This window comes from Ochlerotatus camptorhynchus, unplaced genomic scaffold (assembly GCF_037179485.1).
Source record: "Ochlerotatus camptorhynchus isolate MF236.1 unplaced genomic scaffold, CSIRO-AGI_Acam_v1.1 ptg000070l, whole genome shotgun sequence".
NCBI lineage: Eukaryota > Metazoa > Arthropoda > Insecta > Diptera > Culicidae > Ochlerotatus > Ochlerotatus camptorhynchus.
Window position 1 is genome coordinate 4,285,362 of NW_027040560.1, and position 15,189 is coordinate 4,300,550.

Genomic DNA, 15,189 nt, shown 5'->3' on the forward strand with positions numbered 1-15,189 from the left:
ATTCGCTGGGAAAAACGAGTTGACCATCTTATTCAGCCGCTGCCGCTGCGTCATTGCCTGCAGCTCCGAAACCAGAGGACGTGACTTTCGCTTCCTGACATGTATGTTCAAGATGTTGTAGATGCCGGAACGGGCGTATCCGGTGTCCACAAAGTGCCACACGATGTCCGTTTTCGACGCGGTGGGGTGCCATTCTTTGAAAGCGCACACTTCTGAACGGAGTTGCTTCACTGCTTTTGCCATCACGGTTAGAGTTCGACTGATAGAGCTGTCATTTTTTTCCGGCTGACTCATGGGTTACTATAATTGATGCTGCATGGGTAGTTTTGTCAGTGCGGGTGAAGGTAAACCCATGAAAAATCGACAATTTTTGTCAATTTTTTTTAAATGCAAACGTTACTTGTGCAGCTAGAGCTGAAAACTACTTGTTCCGCCTAGCACAGCTGGAAGGTTATCTGGACGAGATCAACACGCTGGCAACGGAATGTCGCCAATGACGGAACACCCGCTCTTCGGTAGTGCTTTCCTGGACGAAAACGAAGTTGCTCGACTCCGAGGCCGAACGAAGGCTTGCGTATTCATCTATCAAAATTCTGCTGAACCCATCATTCTTCCTCGGCACCATCAAGTGTCTCGACTAACCCCCATCAGCGACTAAACCATCATAACCACGCAACGATTGTCAACGAGCTCCTGCAACGCCACCGCATTCTTCGGCTGAAAGCAACCTACAACGCTGTCCGAAACGACTGCCAGCAATGCAAGACCGACCTAGCGAAACCACATCCGCCGATGTCACGCATGAATGCATTCAGCCGTCCTGTCACCTACATGGGGGTGGATTATTTCGGTCCAATATTAGTCTCGTGACCTGTCTGACCCCACACGCAATCCACTTGCAGATCGCTCACATACACTGACCACCAACTCGTGCCTAATGGCAATCCGGAGCGTCATTGCTAGAAGTGGTGTTCCTGCTGGGCTCTACACCAACTTTCAAGGTACCAGCAAGGAACTAAAGACGGCTGTGCAGCAACTCAAACAAGACCGACTGGCGAATGAGTTCTCCACGAGTCGTACCCAGTGGACTTTCATTCCACCCCTATCGCCACATATGGGGGGAGCGTGGGACAGACTGATCCGGACTGTTAAACAGAACCTGGCGAAGTTACAACCTAGCAGGCTACCTACCGATGAAATGCTGCAGAATGTGTTGATAGAGATCGAGAACATCATCAACTCACGACCGCTGACAGATATTCCAGTCATTATGAATTGACCGTACTAATTCCCAACCACTTCCTGCTGGGAGCAGCGAATGGCGTAAGGTCGTGGTTGGTTTGTTGTCTTTATTAAGGAGATTTTCAGCCAGACGCTGGTTCATATCCGGTCGTAAGGTCGTGGGTTCCCTACGATGACAGTCCGGTGCTACTGAGGAACTGTTACAAACAGGCCCAGCTTATGGCGGACGGGTTCTGGAAGCAGTGGGTACGAGATTACCTGCCCACCATCACACGTAGAACCAAGTGGTTCACACCAGTAAAGCCACAAATTGCTAAAATTTGTTTATAAGCCCTGCTAAAGGTTCAAATATAGTTCTCTTTCCGAAAATGCATGGAGAAAACAAGAATTTGGAATGGTAATGGTTCTCAACAAACCATTATTCGTCAGGTCCACTTCCAAAAAACCATAATACATAAGAATACAGAGAACTTCATAGAAGTTGAGACAATTCAATAGAAATTTGGAAATTTTACAGAGATTTTGGGAATTTGTGAGAAGTTTGAGAATATTTGATAGAAGTTCGGAGAACTTCATTGAAATAATAAAGAGCTTCACAATAAAATCGGAGAACTTTATAGCAAACAGTAAACTGTATGGAAATTGTATTTTAAAAAAGTTTCAGGCAGAATCATTTTAGTTTAAATATTTTTTTTAAGTGAGAGGTATTTCATAAAAGATTGGAGAACATCATAGTAGTTCTGAGAATTTCATCGTATATTATAGAACTTCATGGAAATCCATGAATCTTCACAGAATTTCAGTGCCAACATTTCACTGGGGCGTAATTGCATTTGTAAACAATGGCTTTAGCCGTTGATTTCTCGCGAATAAAAGCTCACTAATGAAAAATAATGACACCAGCAGGTAGAGGAATGTTTCCTCTACCAACTAGCATTGTAATTTTGGAGAGGTAAGATTTCATTCGCGAGAAATTGACGGCTAAAGTAATTGTTTACTAAAGCAACTACGCCCCTTTGAAATGTTGGCACTGATTTCATGAATGCACTAGAAATACTAGAAGGAGTCAAAATCTGAGCCAAACGAACATTCCCATTAGATTATTTTCCGAGGATTTCTTATTCTTACTAGATTAAATTTGAGAGTTTGCAATCGAACAGAAATTCAATCACCTTTATGTTTCGTGTGCTTCTCAAATTCAACTAGTTTTTGGAATCAAAAGCAATATTCTAGCTCTATTGATTAATTGATCTTAGTTGGTTAATTAATGGCACCAAAAAATGAGCAAAATATTGCGATGCAATCAATTATTAATTTACACGTAAATCGAATCAAAAGTAAAAGTCATGTGAAATGCTAAGTTTTAGCAAGGATTGCAAGATAATTAGAATACAAATCCCTGCTGCCAAATTGTATTTTGTTTTCTTCGCCCATCTTTTGCTGGGGGGTAAGACAGCTTTCGATCATGAGTAAAATCGGAATTAATTTGGAGTAGCTCTGAGTAACCCGCGTTGTTCATTCACATAGCAACCTGATTGTTATATTGAAAACAATGTTGATACCGATGCTGTCAAGCAAAGTAATTTGACTTGCTTTCCAGTTTTCAATGATGAACCTCGATGTAAGTTGTTGTATTACGTAGTTTATTGATGACCTTTGTTACATTGTATTTGACCAACCCCCATTGGAGAGAGAGTGATTGAGAAACCGCCATGATGCGGAGTTGAGAAGAATAAGTTGATCCGAATAAATTGATAATTACTTTAGAAAATTGAAGTTTATATTAAAGAACATGACATGGTGTCAGAAGTGTCGTGACTAGTTAATGGAATTCTCGTCATCTACATCGAGAACAGTTATTTTTCAGTTTTCCGTCTAAAGAATCATCTCGCGGAAGTTCGTTCGTGGAGAACTATAGTGGTCTCTTTCACTCGTGTGTGAACATATAAACGAGGTCCGCGGCAACCATATTTCTTTGGTCGAGGAAAATTTTCAAAAAAAAAAAATAAAAGTGAAACAAAATGGATGCGGAACAATTCGCAAAGTTCATAACCCAACAAAACAAATGGATGGAAGAAATCGTAAAAGGGATGAACAAAACGCACATCCCGCAACAAAACAACATTAATCCGTCTGTACCACTTCCTCCTCCATTAGCACTGGAAGGGGACATGGAGGAGAATTACAACTTCTTTTTGGCTAACTGGAATAACTATTCCAAGGCAGTTGGAATGGACAAATGGCCCCCGGCGGACAACGGCAAAATTGTGAGCTTTTTGTTGTCCGTTATCGGCGAGGCAGCTTTGAAGAAATATTTTAACTTCGAACTGACGCAAGACCAACAAAACAACCCGGAAGATGCACTAAGGGCAATCAAGGCAAAAGTGGTTCGTGCCAGGAATCTATTCGTCGACAGGTTGGATTTCTTTTCAGCAAATCAGATATCCACCGAGTCAATCGACGATTTTGCTACGCGGTTGAAGAGCCTGGCAAAGAATTGCAAATTTGCAGCATTAGAATCGGACCTCGTTACATACAAAATAGTAACGAGCAACAAATGGGTGCATTTGCGAACAAAAATGCTCACAATGCAGGATTTGACGACGGACAAGGCCATTGATATGTGTCGTATCGAAGAAATAACCGAGCAACGCTGTAACCAGCTGGAAACAAATACGGAGGTGAAGAAGATTAACAAGAAGAGTAAGAATCGTATGCAGTGTAAATTCTGTGGGGATCGACACGAATTTATCAAAGGAGCATGTCCGGCATTCGGGAAGAAATGCAATCGATGCGGCGGAAGAAATCATTTTGGAAAAGTGTGCAAACTCGGAGGACGAAGGATGGAAAAGAATGAAAGAAAACGTGTGAAAGAAGTGAAGGACTGTGACAATATGTCTAATGACGACTCAAGTTCATCGGAAGTTGAAGAATCAGGAAGTGAGTACGAAGAAAGTGAACGTGAAGTACAGATTGGTAAAGTTAGTGGAAGTGGAAAATCCGATGTCGAAAACAGTGCCCTTGCCTCTCTTGAGATCAAGATTGGTGATGAATGGAAGAAGGTGACCTGTGAGATCGATACAGGAGCTAACGCAACACTAATTGGCTACAACTGGTTAATTAAGTTGACAGGAAGTGTTAATCCAATCGTTGAACCAAGTAACGTTAAACTGCGCGCTTTTGGAGGTAGTTCGATATCCGTACTGGGACAAGTGAAGCTTCCGGTGAAGAGGAAGGGACGAAAGTATTTGTTGGTTCTTCAAGTTGTGGAAAACGATCATCGTCCGTTGTTGTCGTTGAAAGCTTCGCGTACACTCGGTTTGATAAAGTTCTGCCATTCAGTTCACGTTCGTAAGTCGAGTCTGGACAATAACCATAACCTTTTGAACATATATCGTGTGAAAGCCGAAACCATAGTGAAGAAACACAGTGACATTTTTGAAGGTTACGGTAGATTTCCCGGAATGGTGACGTTGGAGATCGACGAAAACGTGAAACCTTCAATGCAACAACCACGCCGAGTTCCGATTGCGTTACGTCCGAAGCTGAAACATGAGCTAGAAAAGTTGCAGAAGGAAGGTTTGATAGTGAAGGAAACTGCACATACGGATTGGGTCAGCAACATCGTTTTGGTTCGTCGTGGCAATAAGGAAAATGACCCAATACGGATTTGTTTGGACCCGATACCGTTGAATAAAGCGTTGAAACGTCCAAATTTACAGTTCAATACGGTTGACGAACTTCTTCCGGTACTAGGTAAGGCCAAAGTTTTTTCTACTGTAGATACGAAAAAAGGTTTCTGGCATGTTGAGCTGGACACCGCAAGCAGCAAATTGACCACATTTTGGACCCCCTTTGGGCGATATCGGTGGGTTCGTATGCCTTTCGGCATTGCGCTGCTCCAGAAATCTTTCAAATGAAGCTCCAAGAGATCATTCAGGATTTAGAAGGTGTTGAAGGAATAGCAGACGATTTGCTGATAGTTGGCACGGGTGATACGCTCAAAGAGGCTTTGGAGAACCACAATCGATCATTGGAGACCCTTCTAGTAAGGTTGAAAGAATATAATGTGAAGTTGAACAAGTCCAAGTTGAATTTGTGCCAAACCTCAGTAAAATTCTTTGGTCATGTCTTGACCACCGAAGGGTTGAAGGCCGATGATACAAAGATCAACACAATAAAAAATTATCCGACTCCAACAAATCGTAAGGAACTTCACCGTTTTATTGGAATGGTGAATTATCTTAGCCGATTTATTAGCAACTTGAGCACCAACTTCGTCAATTTGAGGCGACTTTTGTCGGAAAAAGAACCTTGGCATTGGACTTCTCTTGAGGATGAAGAATTTCTCCGGGTGAAAACGATGGTATCAGACATCCGCACATTGCGATACTACGATGTGGCACAACCATTGATTATCGAATGCGACGCGAGCTGTTACGGACTTGGAGCGGCAGTCTTTCAAAAAAACGGCATTGTTGGATATGCTTCAAGAACACTCACTTCTACAGAAAAAAATTACGCGCAGATTGAGAAGGAGCTACTTGCCATTCTGTTCGCCTGTCTTAGATTCGATCAGCTGATCGTCGGCAACAAAAAAACCACCGTCAGGACGGATCACAAGCCACTGGTGAATATTTTCAAGAAACCCTTACTGTCAGCTCCCCGCCGGTTGCAACACATGCTCCTGAACCTTCAAAGATACAACTTGGAGATAGAATTTGTAACTGGAAAGGAAAACGTAGTTGCTGACGCAATTTCACGAGCTCCTTATGATGACGCACATCTAGAAGAAGGGAACTATAATAAATTCAACATTTTCAAGATTATGAAAGACCTGGAAGACATACACCTGAAAAATTTTCTACAAGTATCAGACGATAGGCTGAATGAAATCATCGACGAAACCACTAAGGACTCTACACTACAGCAAATCATCGAGTATATTCAACTAGGTTGGCCTAGTTCAATTGATGACGTTCCAGATTCTGTGAGAATTTTTTTCAAATACAAGAATGAACTTACCGTTCAAACTGGAATGATTTTTCGAAACGACAGAATCCTGATTCCCCAGGTATTGCGTCGTAAGATGATCGACAAAACGCACATCAGTCACAATGGAGTAGAAGCGACATTAAAGCTGGCTAGAGCCAACATCTTTTGGCCAGGAATGAGTGCTCAGATCAAAGACACTGTGAAGGAATGCGTCGTATGCGCTAAATTCGGGAGCTCACAACAGAAACCACCTATGCAAAGTCATCCAATACCAGTTTATCCATTCCAATTAGTATCAATGGATGTTTTCTTTGCAGACTATCAAGGCAGAAAGCGATCGTTTTTGGTCACGGTGGACCACTACTCCGATTTCTTCGAGGTGGATCTGCTGAACGATTTAACACCGCAATCAGCGATAGCAGTATGCAAGAAGAATTTCGCACGCCATGGAAGCCCACAAATCGTAGTAAGCGACAATGGTACGAACTTTGTCAACCAGGAGTGGAAACTGTTTGCACAGGAGTGGGACTTTTGCCACTCTACATCAGCGCCACATCACCAGCAAGCTAACGGCAAATCCGAAGCAGCCGTCAAGATTGCCAAACGTCTTCTTCAGAAATCTCAGGAGGTTGGCAACGATTTTTGGTACTCTTTGCTACACTGGCGTAACATCACGAACAAAATTGGGACCACTCCGGCGGCGCGGTTGTTTTCTAGAAACACACGATGCGGAATTCCTACAGCAGCAACAAACCTTCTGCCACGAGTCGTCGAAAACGTTCCGGATGCTATTGAAAAAAACAGGAGAAAAATAAAGTATTACTACGATAAGAAGACACGACAGCTGCCTCAACTCGAAGTGGGTTCACCAGTTTATGTGCAGATTCATCCCGAAACTAACAAAGTTTGGACTCCAGGAATCATCACCGAGAAGCTTAATGAAAGGTCTTACCTGGTAAACGCAAAAGGAGCCAACTATCGCAGAGATTTGGTACATGTAAAGTCACGTAAAGAACCGATCACAACTCCAATTCTTCGGTCATCAAATTCTTCAGATGCTTTGGAGAATACTGATGAACTGGATAAACGTAAACAAGGAAATTTGACAGGTAGGAGAAATCAACCGGATCAGCCGCACGAAAGTTCGTGCACTTTCGAGCAGAGTTCCCAGTCTACCTTGCAGCCTAAAGTCGATCGAAATGTCGAGGAAATCTCGCGCAACACGAGAAAAGGGCCTATCCTCGTTGATCGATTCTCTTCATCGATTTTCTCTTTCGTGAATAACCCGGCTGCAAATGAATTTCTCATTGAGTGTGTTGTTTCAGGCGCAAGCTAACATCATATTGTGTCGAACTGTGCTGCGAGCTTAGCGAGAAATTCGTTTGTGTTGCCGTGGTGAACCGAAGAGAAAGTCGATGAAGAGAATCGATCAACGAGGATAGGCCCTTTTCTCGTGTTGCGCGAGAAATGTCACCACTACGAAATGCCCATGCAGCAAAAGGAGCAACACCGGTTGCTACAACCATAGAGGTAATACCTTGTACAGACATACAAAGTTCACTGTTGTACTACCGTTGTACTGCTTTAAGCTAGTACCACAAATTGTACGTTTTGAGGTACTTGATTAAAGGAGTACAACGGTACTAATTTGTATGTCTGTCTGTGGTATAACTCTAAGACCACTGGGTCCCGAAGAAAATCATTATTATTTTTGGCTCACTCAGTACCAGAACAACGGTCCCAAGCAGTCCCAAGCTATTTCACTCACCCCTGCATGTTCTGCATGAATCCACACACCCCTGATTTTATCTGTCAAACTTTCATAGCGAATCAAAACAAACATAGTGTAGTAATAGAATTTCAACTAGAATAGGGTACGTTAATCGTTTGCTTGGGACCAATAGGCTACTAAAGTGCTGAGCCAATTTAAAATCGTTAGTTTCGTATTGATTGTTGCTACAACTGAATACGGCCGACCACGCAGAAATATTAAACTACCAAGTAAATTCCAAGATTATTGTTTGAATTAACTTTTAGTGGGGAGGATGTTGTATTACGTAGTTTATTGATGACCTTTGTTACATTGTATTTGACCAACCCCCATTGGAGAGAGAGTGATTGAGAAACCGCCATGATGCGGAGTTGAGAAGAATAAGTTGATCCGAATAAATTGATAATAACTTTAGAAAATTGAAGTTTATATTAAAGAACATGACATAAGTATCAATTAAAAAAGAAAACTTATAATCTACAATCTATCATCTGCAATCTTTCAGAGACATAAATTTCGACTGTATGGGTGTTGTATGCAAGCCAGTTGGTAGAAGCAGAATGTGTATAACAATTGATTTGGAAAAAAGGACAATATCCTGGGTGGTAGAATCTAAAAAAGGGACAACAAACTCCCAATCCATGAAGTGGGTTGATGAGAAGAGGAACGGCGTAGATGTCCTGAAAACCCTTGATAAGCCGCCATTGCCTCATACTGTATGTAACTAATGTTCTGCCCGACAACGAATCTGTAGCATGAAACTATGAGATTCCCTAGGTATTAATTTTACTCCTCTAGCTAATCACTTCTGCACAGCAAAAAAATAATTTTGATATCACATCAAAGTGGATGCACTACAATCATGTCGAAAATTTCATGTAATTTTTATGACGACATAAATAAACAAATGCAGTAAAAGCAGCGTAATGTCAGTTCATGCATTGTATTAATGATAATTTTGTCCTTTTTAGCAAGTAATATTACACCATATTTTCGACATGATTGTAGTGCATCCACTTTGACGTGATATCAAAATTATTTTTTTGCTGTGTGGTCTACGCGCTCGCCTGTTTAAAAGTGAACGATGCCTGTTTGCTGAGCATCGTAGGACCCTTCACCCCATCACCCCGTGACTCCGGGTCACCATTTTGTTGTGGCCATGCACGCCTTATTCAACAATAGGCAGTTAAGCATGGCCGTGTCGTCTTCCCAGTGGGTTTCATCACTATAGTTTAAATTTACCTGAAGGATCGATCACACGGTGCAATCAACAATCAATACGAAACTAACGATTTTAAATTGGCTCACTACTTGACTAGCCTATTGGTCCCAAGCAAATCGATTAACGAACCCCATTCTAGTATAAATTCCAGTACAACACAATGTTTGTTTTGATTCGCTATGAAAGTTTGACAGATAAAATGAGGGGTTCGTGGATTTTCCTATGTTTCGAGGGGTGCATCGATTAGCTTGGGACCGAAGATAGTACCAGAGCTGAGCCAAAAAGTTGAGCTCGTTTCTTCGGGACCTTCTGGTCTTAGAGTTACGTCTATGGTGCAATTAAGAAAACATCGAATTGAAGGTTAGTAACAGAACGGTTACAGGTATCAGGCGTTCGTGTGTTATACACCAGATACCTCCATTTTGGACTGGTCAGGCCCAATCAGACCTTAGATCAAGCTTCACTTCGCGTAACAGTCAAGGACCAATTCCAACCTCTGGTTCGACTGATCACGAAGGCAGTTTGAAACTCGGGGAGGTTACCTCTAACCGAAAAGGAGCATTCCCCTTTTGACACGGTCACTCCAATATCGTCCTAGCAACAATCAATACGAAACTAACGATTTTAAATTGGCTCACTACTTTACTAGCCTATTGGTCCCAAGCAAATCGACTAACGACCCCACTCTAGTATAAATTCCAGTACAACACAATGTTTGTTTTGATTCGCTATGAAAGTTTGACAGATAAAATGAGGGGTTAGTGGATTTTCCTATGTTTCGAAGGGTGAATCGGGACCGAGATAGTTCCAGAGCTGAGCCAAAAAGTTGAGCTCGTTTCTTCGGGACCTTCTGGTCTTAGAGTTACCTCTATGGTACTATTGCTACCGAAGAAAACCCCAACAAAAACAAACAGTAGGTTGCGCAATAAAACTAACCTATAAATCAAAAATAGACAATCTTTTCACAATAAAAACCATAGTTTCCCCGCCAATCCACAACTTGCAGTTCATAATCCGCAATAATCTCTAGTCAGGTGACCGTACACTGCACATCTTGCCCACGAAAACCCTTGAACTACGAAGTAATAAGCCCCTGAGATCCTGAGACCCAGCTCGAGGAGGTTCTTGCTACCTCGCTTGCTACTGCACTTGCCGGTACAAACGAATAGTTAGACGTTATTGATACTTTAGAACCTAGTTGTACTTGTCACGATATACCTCAATATTTATGTTGAATTTATTCATGTCTAAAATTAGTTCAACAAGATGAGAGGGATCTTTTACATACTGTGCGAGATAAGCTATTTATGTTCACAGAGCAAAAACTTCTCAAATCTCTGGTCGAGTGCCAACATGTATTGTCCTGAAATAACACCACCACCACATCATAAAATCTTCAACGACAACACTTTGACCAATCGATCCCTGGTCTGCCTTGAATCTTTTAATGCTTGAAAACTGTGTTTATATTAAAAACCAAACATCTAGATTAAGGCGTAACAGCCTTTGTAAACAATGCCTTCTCTCGTTGATTTCTAGGAATTCAATGCACGCCTCCCCAAACCAACATATCCATCGAGTAGGGGAAGTCATCCCCTCCTCGATGGTGATGTCGATTTGCCAGGGAGGGCTATGACTCAGAAAATATTCCAAAGGCCCCTTCAGGTGACCAGAGATCTCCAAAAGCTTCTCAAGATGTTCTCATGTCTTCAGGTTGATTAATATAATCACAGACAAACAGGCATAGCACTTAGAAGAAAATCCTTCAAAAAATATCGTTCATGTAATTTTTTCACTAGTTGCTTTTCCCTTGTTCTGTCAACGCGTCAGTTATGTTGAATAAAAACAAAACAGATGAAAGTTGTATTCGTCAGATGTGGTATGTGTCTCGAGTGGGATGCCTTGACCACTTATCATTTTCAAGAGCTGACATCTACTAACTAGACGTGAAAAAGAATTAATTAATTAATTTAGCTTTATTTAGGAGGCTTTCAGCCTTAGGCTGGTTCGCCTCCGACACCTGAAAAAGAACTGGCATCACTGATAAGTTCGAAATGTGGTGGCTTGCTCAATGCTTCAGTGGCGCATGAACAGCATAAAATAATGTCAGGCGCGCACTGATGTGGCGAAGGTGTGGCAAATACTAGCATCATAGAGGTAACTAAGCGTGTCTTAACATATTAAGGATGGTAAGTTACTGTTGTAGCTGGAGCACCTAGGTTAAAATGAAATGTAATTTATTTTGAATTTAGAACAAATAAAGAATTGGCGCCTGGGCTCGATTTTTCAACAGGACTCAACGAGAATCGAGATGACAAAGATTCAGCAGCAAGGATACAATACATAAGCGGTGAGATCTAACTGATTAAAACTAGATATAAAAATATGAAATGCATCCTACTAAAAACGTGCCATCTACAAAGCAGGAATTGCTTTGATGATGGAAGTGTACACATACACATTTTATATCGGTACTACGTGTATGCGGGGCTTGTTGTAAGTGAAAGTAACCTCGGAATGGACGTGAGTGACCAGGCATTGTGAAATGGGTTACTGAATCTCAACAGAGCTATCACCTTTCAACTTCTGGGCTAAAATTTTTTGCAATCGGATCAGTATAAGATAATAATAGATTATATTGCCAACATTTTTCTTCCATAAAAACACCGCCGGACAGTGGAAGTTGGATTGTATATACAAACATACAAAAAAGTGTTGGCGCCCGGGCTAATACATTGCACAAACCTCGGCACAAACAAACACTATCATGTGGGACACATAAATACGAAATGAGCATTTTTTCTAGTGTAAGGAAAGTGCGTACGTTTTTGTGCGATATGTGCACGGCCACTGAGAATAACTCAGAGAGAGAGTCACTACTACTCCGTTGCATGAGATTTTTTTTTAAACTGCACTCAGCGAAGAGCTCATGAAAAACACCGATGAATATGATTTGAACAACAACAATCTAAACACAACTTAAGATCTCAAAGTTCCCTAATCGTGTCAAAGTCTCGCCAAGAAGCTAACAACAAATTGAGACCAAACTAGCAAACAGAATCCAACCACAAAAACACACACACACAGTAACCCATCGACTTACATGCTCGAAATGTCAAGCGAAATAAATACCTAACCTAAACAGCAATAAATAATACATAATGAAACATCAATGATGCCATAATAGCAATAAATACAGATTAAGTCGGTAGATATGCTGAAAAGTATGAATAAGTTGGTCTCCTTCCCTTCCATCCCAGCCAGCCTTGCATTGAAAAACCTCCTCAATCTTCGGGAAACGGAGCAGGCCCAGATTGCGGATTTCTTCGCTTCCTCTTCTCTCTTCCGCTTTCGGCGAGCGGACGAGGCGAGGGGGCTCAGGAAGACAATAGACAAAACAGACAGCTCTCGGAGCAACACACAATCATTTGACAATGGCAATAAATATTTTTTCCTTGCCTCAATTTTCCTCAACTCGCGAAAACATTGATCATCGCCGTTGTCAACAGGTCGTCGGTTGGTTGTTATGTCGCATAACGCCGCCACCGCCTTCTGGGATGTCGTTCGTTCGTTTGGTTGCTCACCACACGGATACAACATCGAGCGTGGGAGGAGGCAAACAAGGCCGGCTGCTCGCTCGCGTTGTGTTTATCAGACCGAGAAGGCCATAGTGGCGGTACAGAATTTAATGATGTATGAAGTCAATCCGGTGTGAGACTTTCTCACGCCTTTAATTGATCCGCGCAGAACCGATTTCGGCTGGCTGGTGTGACCGCAACTTTCGATTTTGCCAATGGTGCTGCATGGGGAATCTTGTTTACAATTACGTAAGGAAGCCGCCTACCTCGGGACGAGAGCAGAGAGCACCCACCGAACTCAATTAGGCACACTCCCGCACACACTCACCGCGCAAGGGTTGCTCCGTTTTGTTTTCCTTGCCTCCTCGATTGTTTGGTTTGCTTTATATTCGCTTGGATCAGCAGCACAAAACAAAATCCCAAACATGCAAATCGCGCGCGGGGAGCAAGAGAATGAAAATTAAAAAGTTCAAACGGTCAAAAGTCGACCACTAATGAACCCGAAGGCAAATAGAAGAGACAGCCACGGGCACCTTTTTCTGCCAACCTAGTTCACGCGACGCGAGCCCGAGCCCTCCTGTAGACCCGTAGTTCGGAGGAGGTGTTGGAGCCGCTCGCGAGCATCGTTTTTGTGTAAGACAACTCAGACAGTACAATAGGCGATTCGCAAACCGATTCGGCTGATTAGCGCCGTTTTGATTTGCACTTTTAGATGATTCAGTGCGACCCCTACCATTATCGCACGCCGGATTTGGTGTTCGGTTTTGTCCCTTAGCTTTTCGTGGCTATTTGGAAGCAGTTATCTTCAACTTTTATCAGGTCATGGTGACCTCAGAGCAGCCTTGGAATTCCAACAGTCACCACCGACAAATGCAAAGCCATGATTTTTCGGTTTACATTTTATTCAAAACTAGTACCTTACAAATTACATAATACGATTTTTTTTTTTGATTGATTTTCTTTATTCTGAAAGAGAACATTGTTCACAATTCCACTAAGGGGACTCAGTATGGCCTCTGATATTGGCGACTGCTACCGCCTCCACCTCGCTGCTTGCCGCCCTGGAAGCCATCGGTGCCGTATCCTGTATAGTCGTAGTTGTCATAACCCCAACCACCACCGCCGCCACCACCGCCACCGTATCCGCCGTTGCCACCACCGTAGCCACCGCTGAATCCTCCTCCGAATCCACCTTGGTTGTATCCTCCGCCGAATCCTTGTCCGCCGCCCCAGCCTTGGCCGTAGGTTCTCGGTCCACCGAAGCCTCCTCGGCCACCTCGCATTCCACGCTGCGGTGATCCACGCATTGGTCCACGTCCACCCATCTGCATATCAGGCTTCGCTGTCGCTCTCTTCACGTCGACCTCCTTACCACCCAGGATCTGTTTGGGAGTCTTCAGCAGCTCCGTTACAACCGCCTCCGAGTCGTACGTAATGAAGCAGAATCCCTTCCGTTGGTTCTTTATCTTATCGAAGGGCGTCTCTATCTCCACTACAGTGCCAAACTGTTCGAAGAACGTTTTGATCTCTTCGTCGCTAGTTTCCGGACTTAGGCCTCCGACGAAAATCTTACCCTGTCTGGCTTTGGCCTTCTTCGGATCAACCTTCTTGCCGTTGATGGTATGGTCCTCGAATGCAACGACCTTCTCGATCGAATCGGGCGATTGGAATATGATGAACGCAAAACCTCTGGAACGGCCCGTTTGAGGGTCGGTCTTGACGTTTACGCTATCGATTTCGCCATACTGACCAAAGTGATTGCGCAAATCCTGCTCAGCTGTTTCCTTACTGAGACCACCGACGAACAGCTTCCTATCGTCGTCCCGGCCGGCGTTACCACTGGTGTCCATTTGATTGTCCTGATCATGCATTTCGGCCATCTTTCGACTATAGTTGAAATTCTCACTGAGCCACTCTTGTGGTTCGGTTGATTACACTCCGTAAACTAGGATTTCTGTCGGATTGAAAGCGTTTATTTAATGACTGTAGGTAGAATAGAAAAACCACTAATCTAACCGCTACGATCTGGATAGGTAGAATGATGCCGCGTCCTGTTGTATTTCAACCAAGACAGGAGGTAGTCACTTTTCTACGTTTAGGAAATCGCGGTAAATTAACGGAAACAAAACTAAAGTAGGCGTTGAGATGGTATCCATTAACTGAAACGGGAAAAAAACGGATCTCTGGTAGAATCTAAAAAATTGTTTCGCACCGCACTTTAACACGCCTACCTGGGAGCCTTCTAACTGACAGTAGACAGCATAACAACAAGCCGCGTCGCATAACAAAAAGGCCTACACTGAACAAAATCCACACGAGGTCACCATGTGCAAGCTACATTAATTCAGGGTGCTCTTATCGCAATTCTGTATTTGATCAAC

General features: G+C 42.9%; 1 protein-coding gene across 1 annotated transcript; it reads right to left on the minus strand.

Annotated features, from left to right (window-relative positions):
• Positions 1–13,692: 13,692 nt before the first annotated feature.
• Positions 13,693–14,984, minus strand: LOC135697289 (RNA-binding protein squid-like). Its single transcript, XM_065216913.1, has 2 exons — positions 14,825–14,984; positions 13,693–14,762 (listed from the first exon to the last, which is right to left on the minus strand). Exon 2 carries the CDS (start codon positions 14,686–14,688, stop codon positions 13,813–13,815), a length of 876 nt encoding a protein of 291 aa, XP_065072985.1. The 5' UTR covers positions 14,689–14,762; positions 14,825–14,984; the 3' UTR covers positions 13,693–13,812.
• Positions 14,985–15,189: the final 205 nt, after the last annotated feature.

Coding starts and splice junctions, on each gene's coding strand:
- LOC135697289 (XM_065216913.1), bottom strand. CDS start 14,688: ATGGCCGAAATGCATGATCAGGACAATCAAATGGACACCAGTGGTAAC.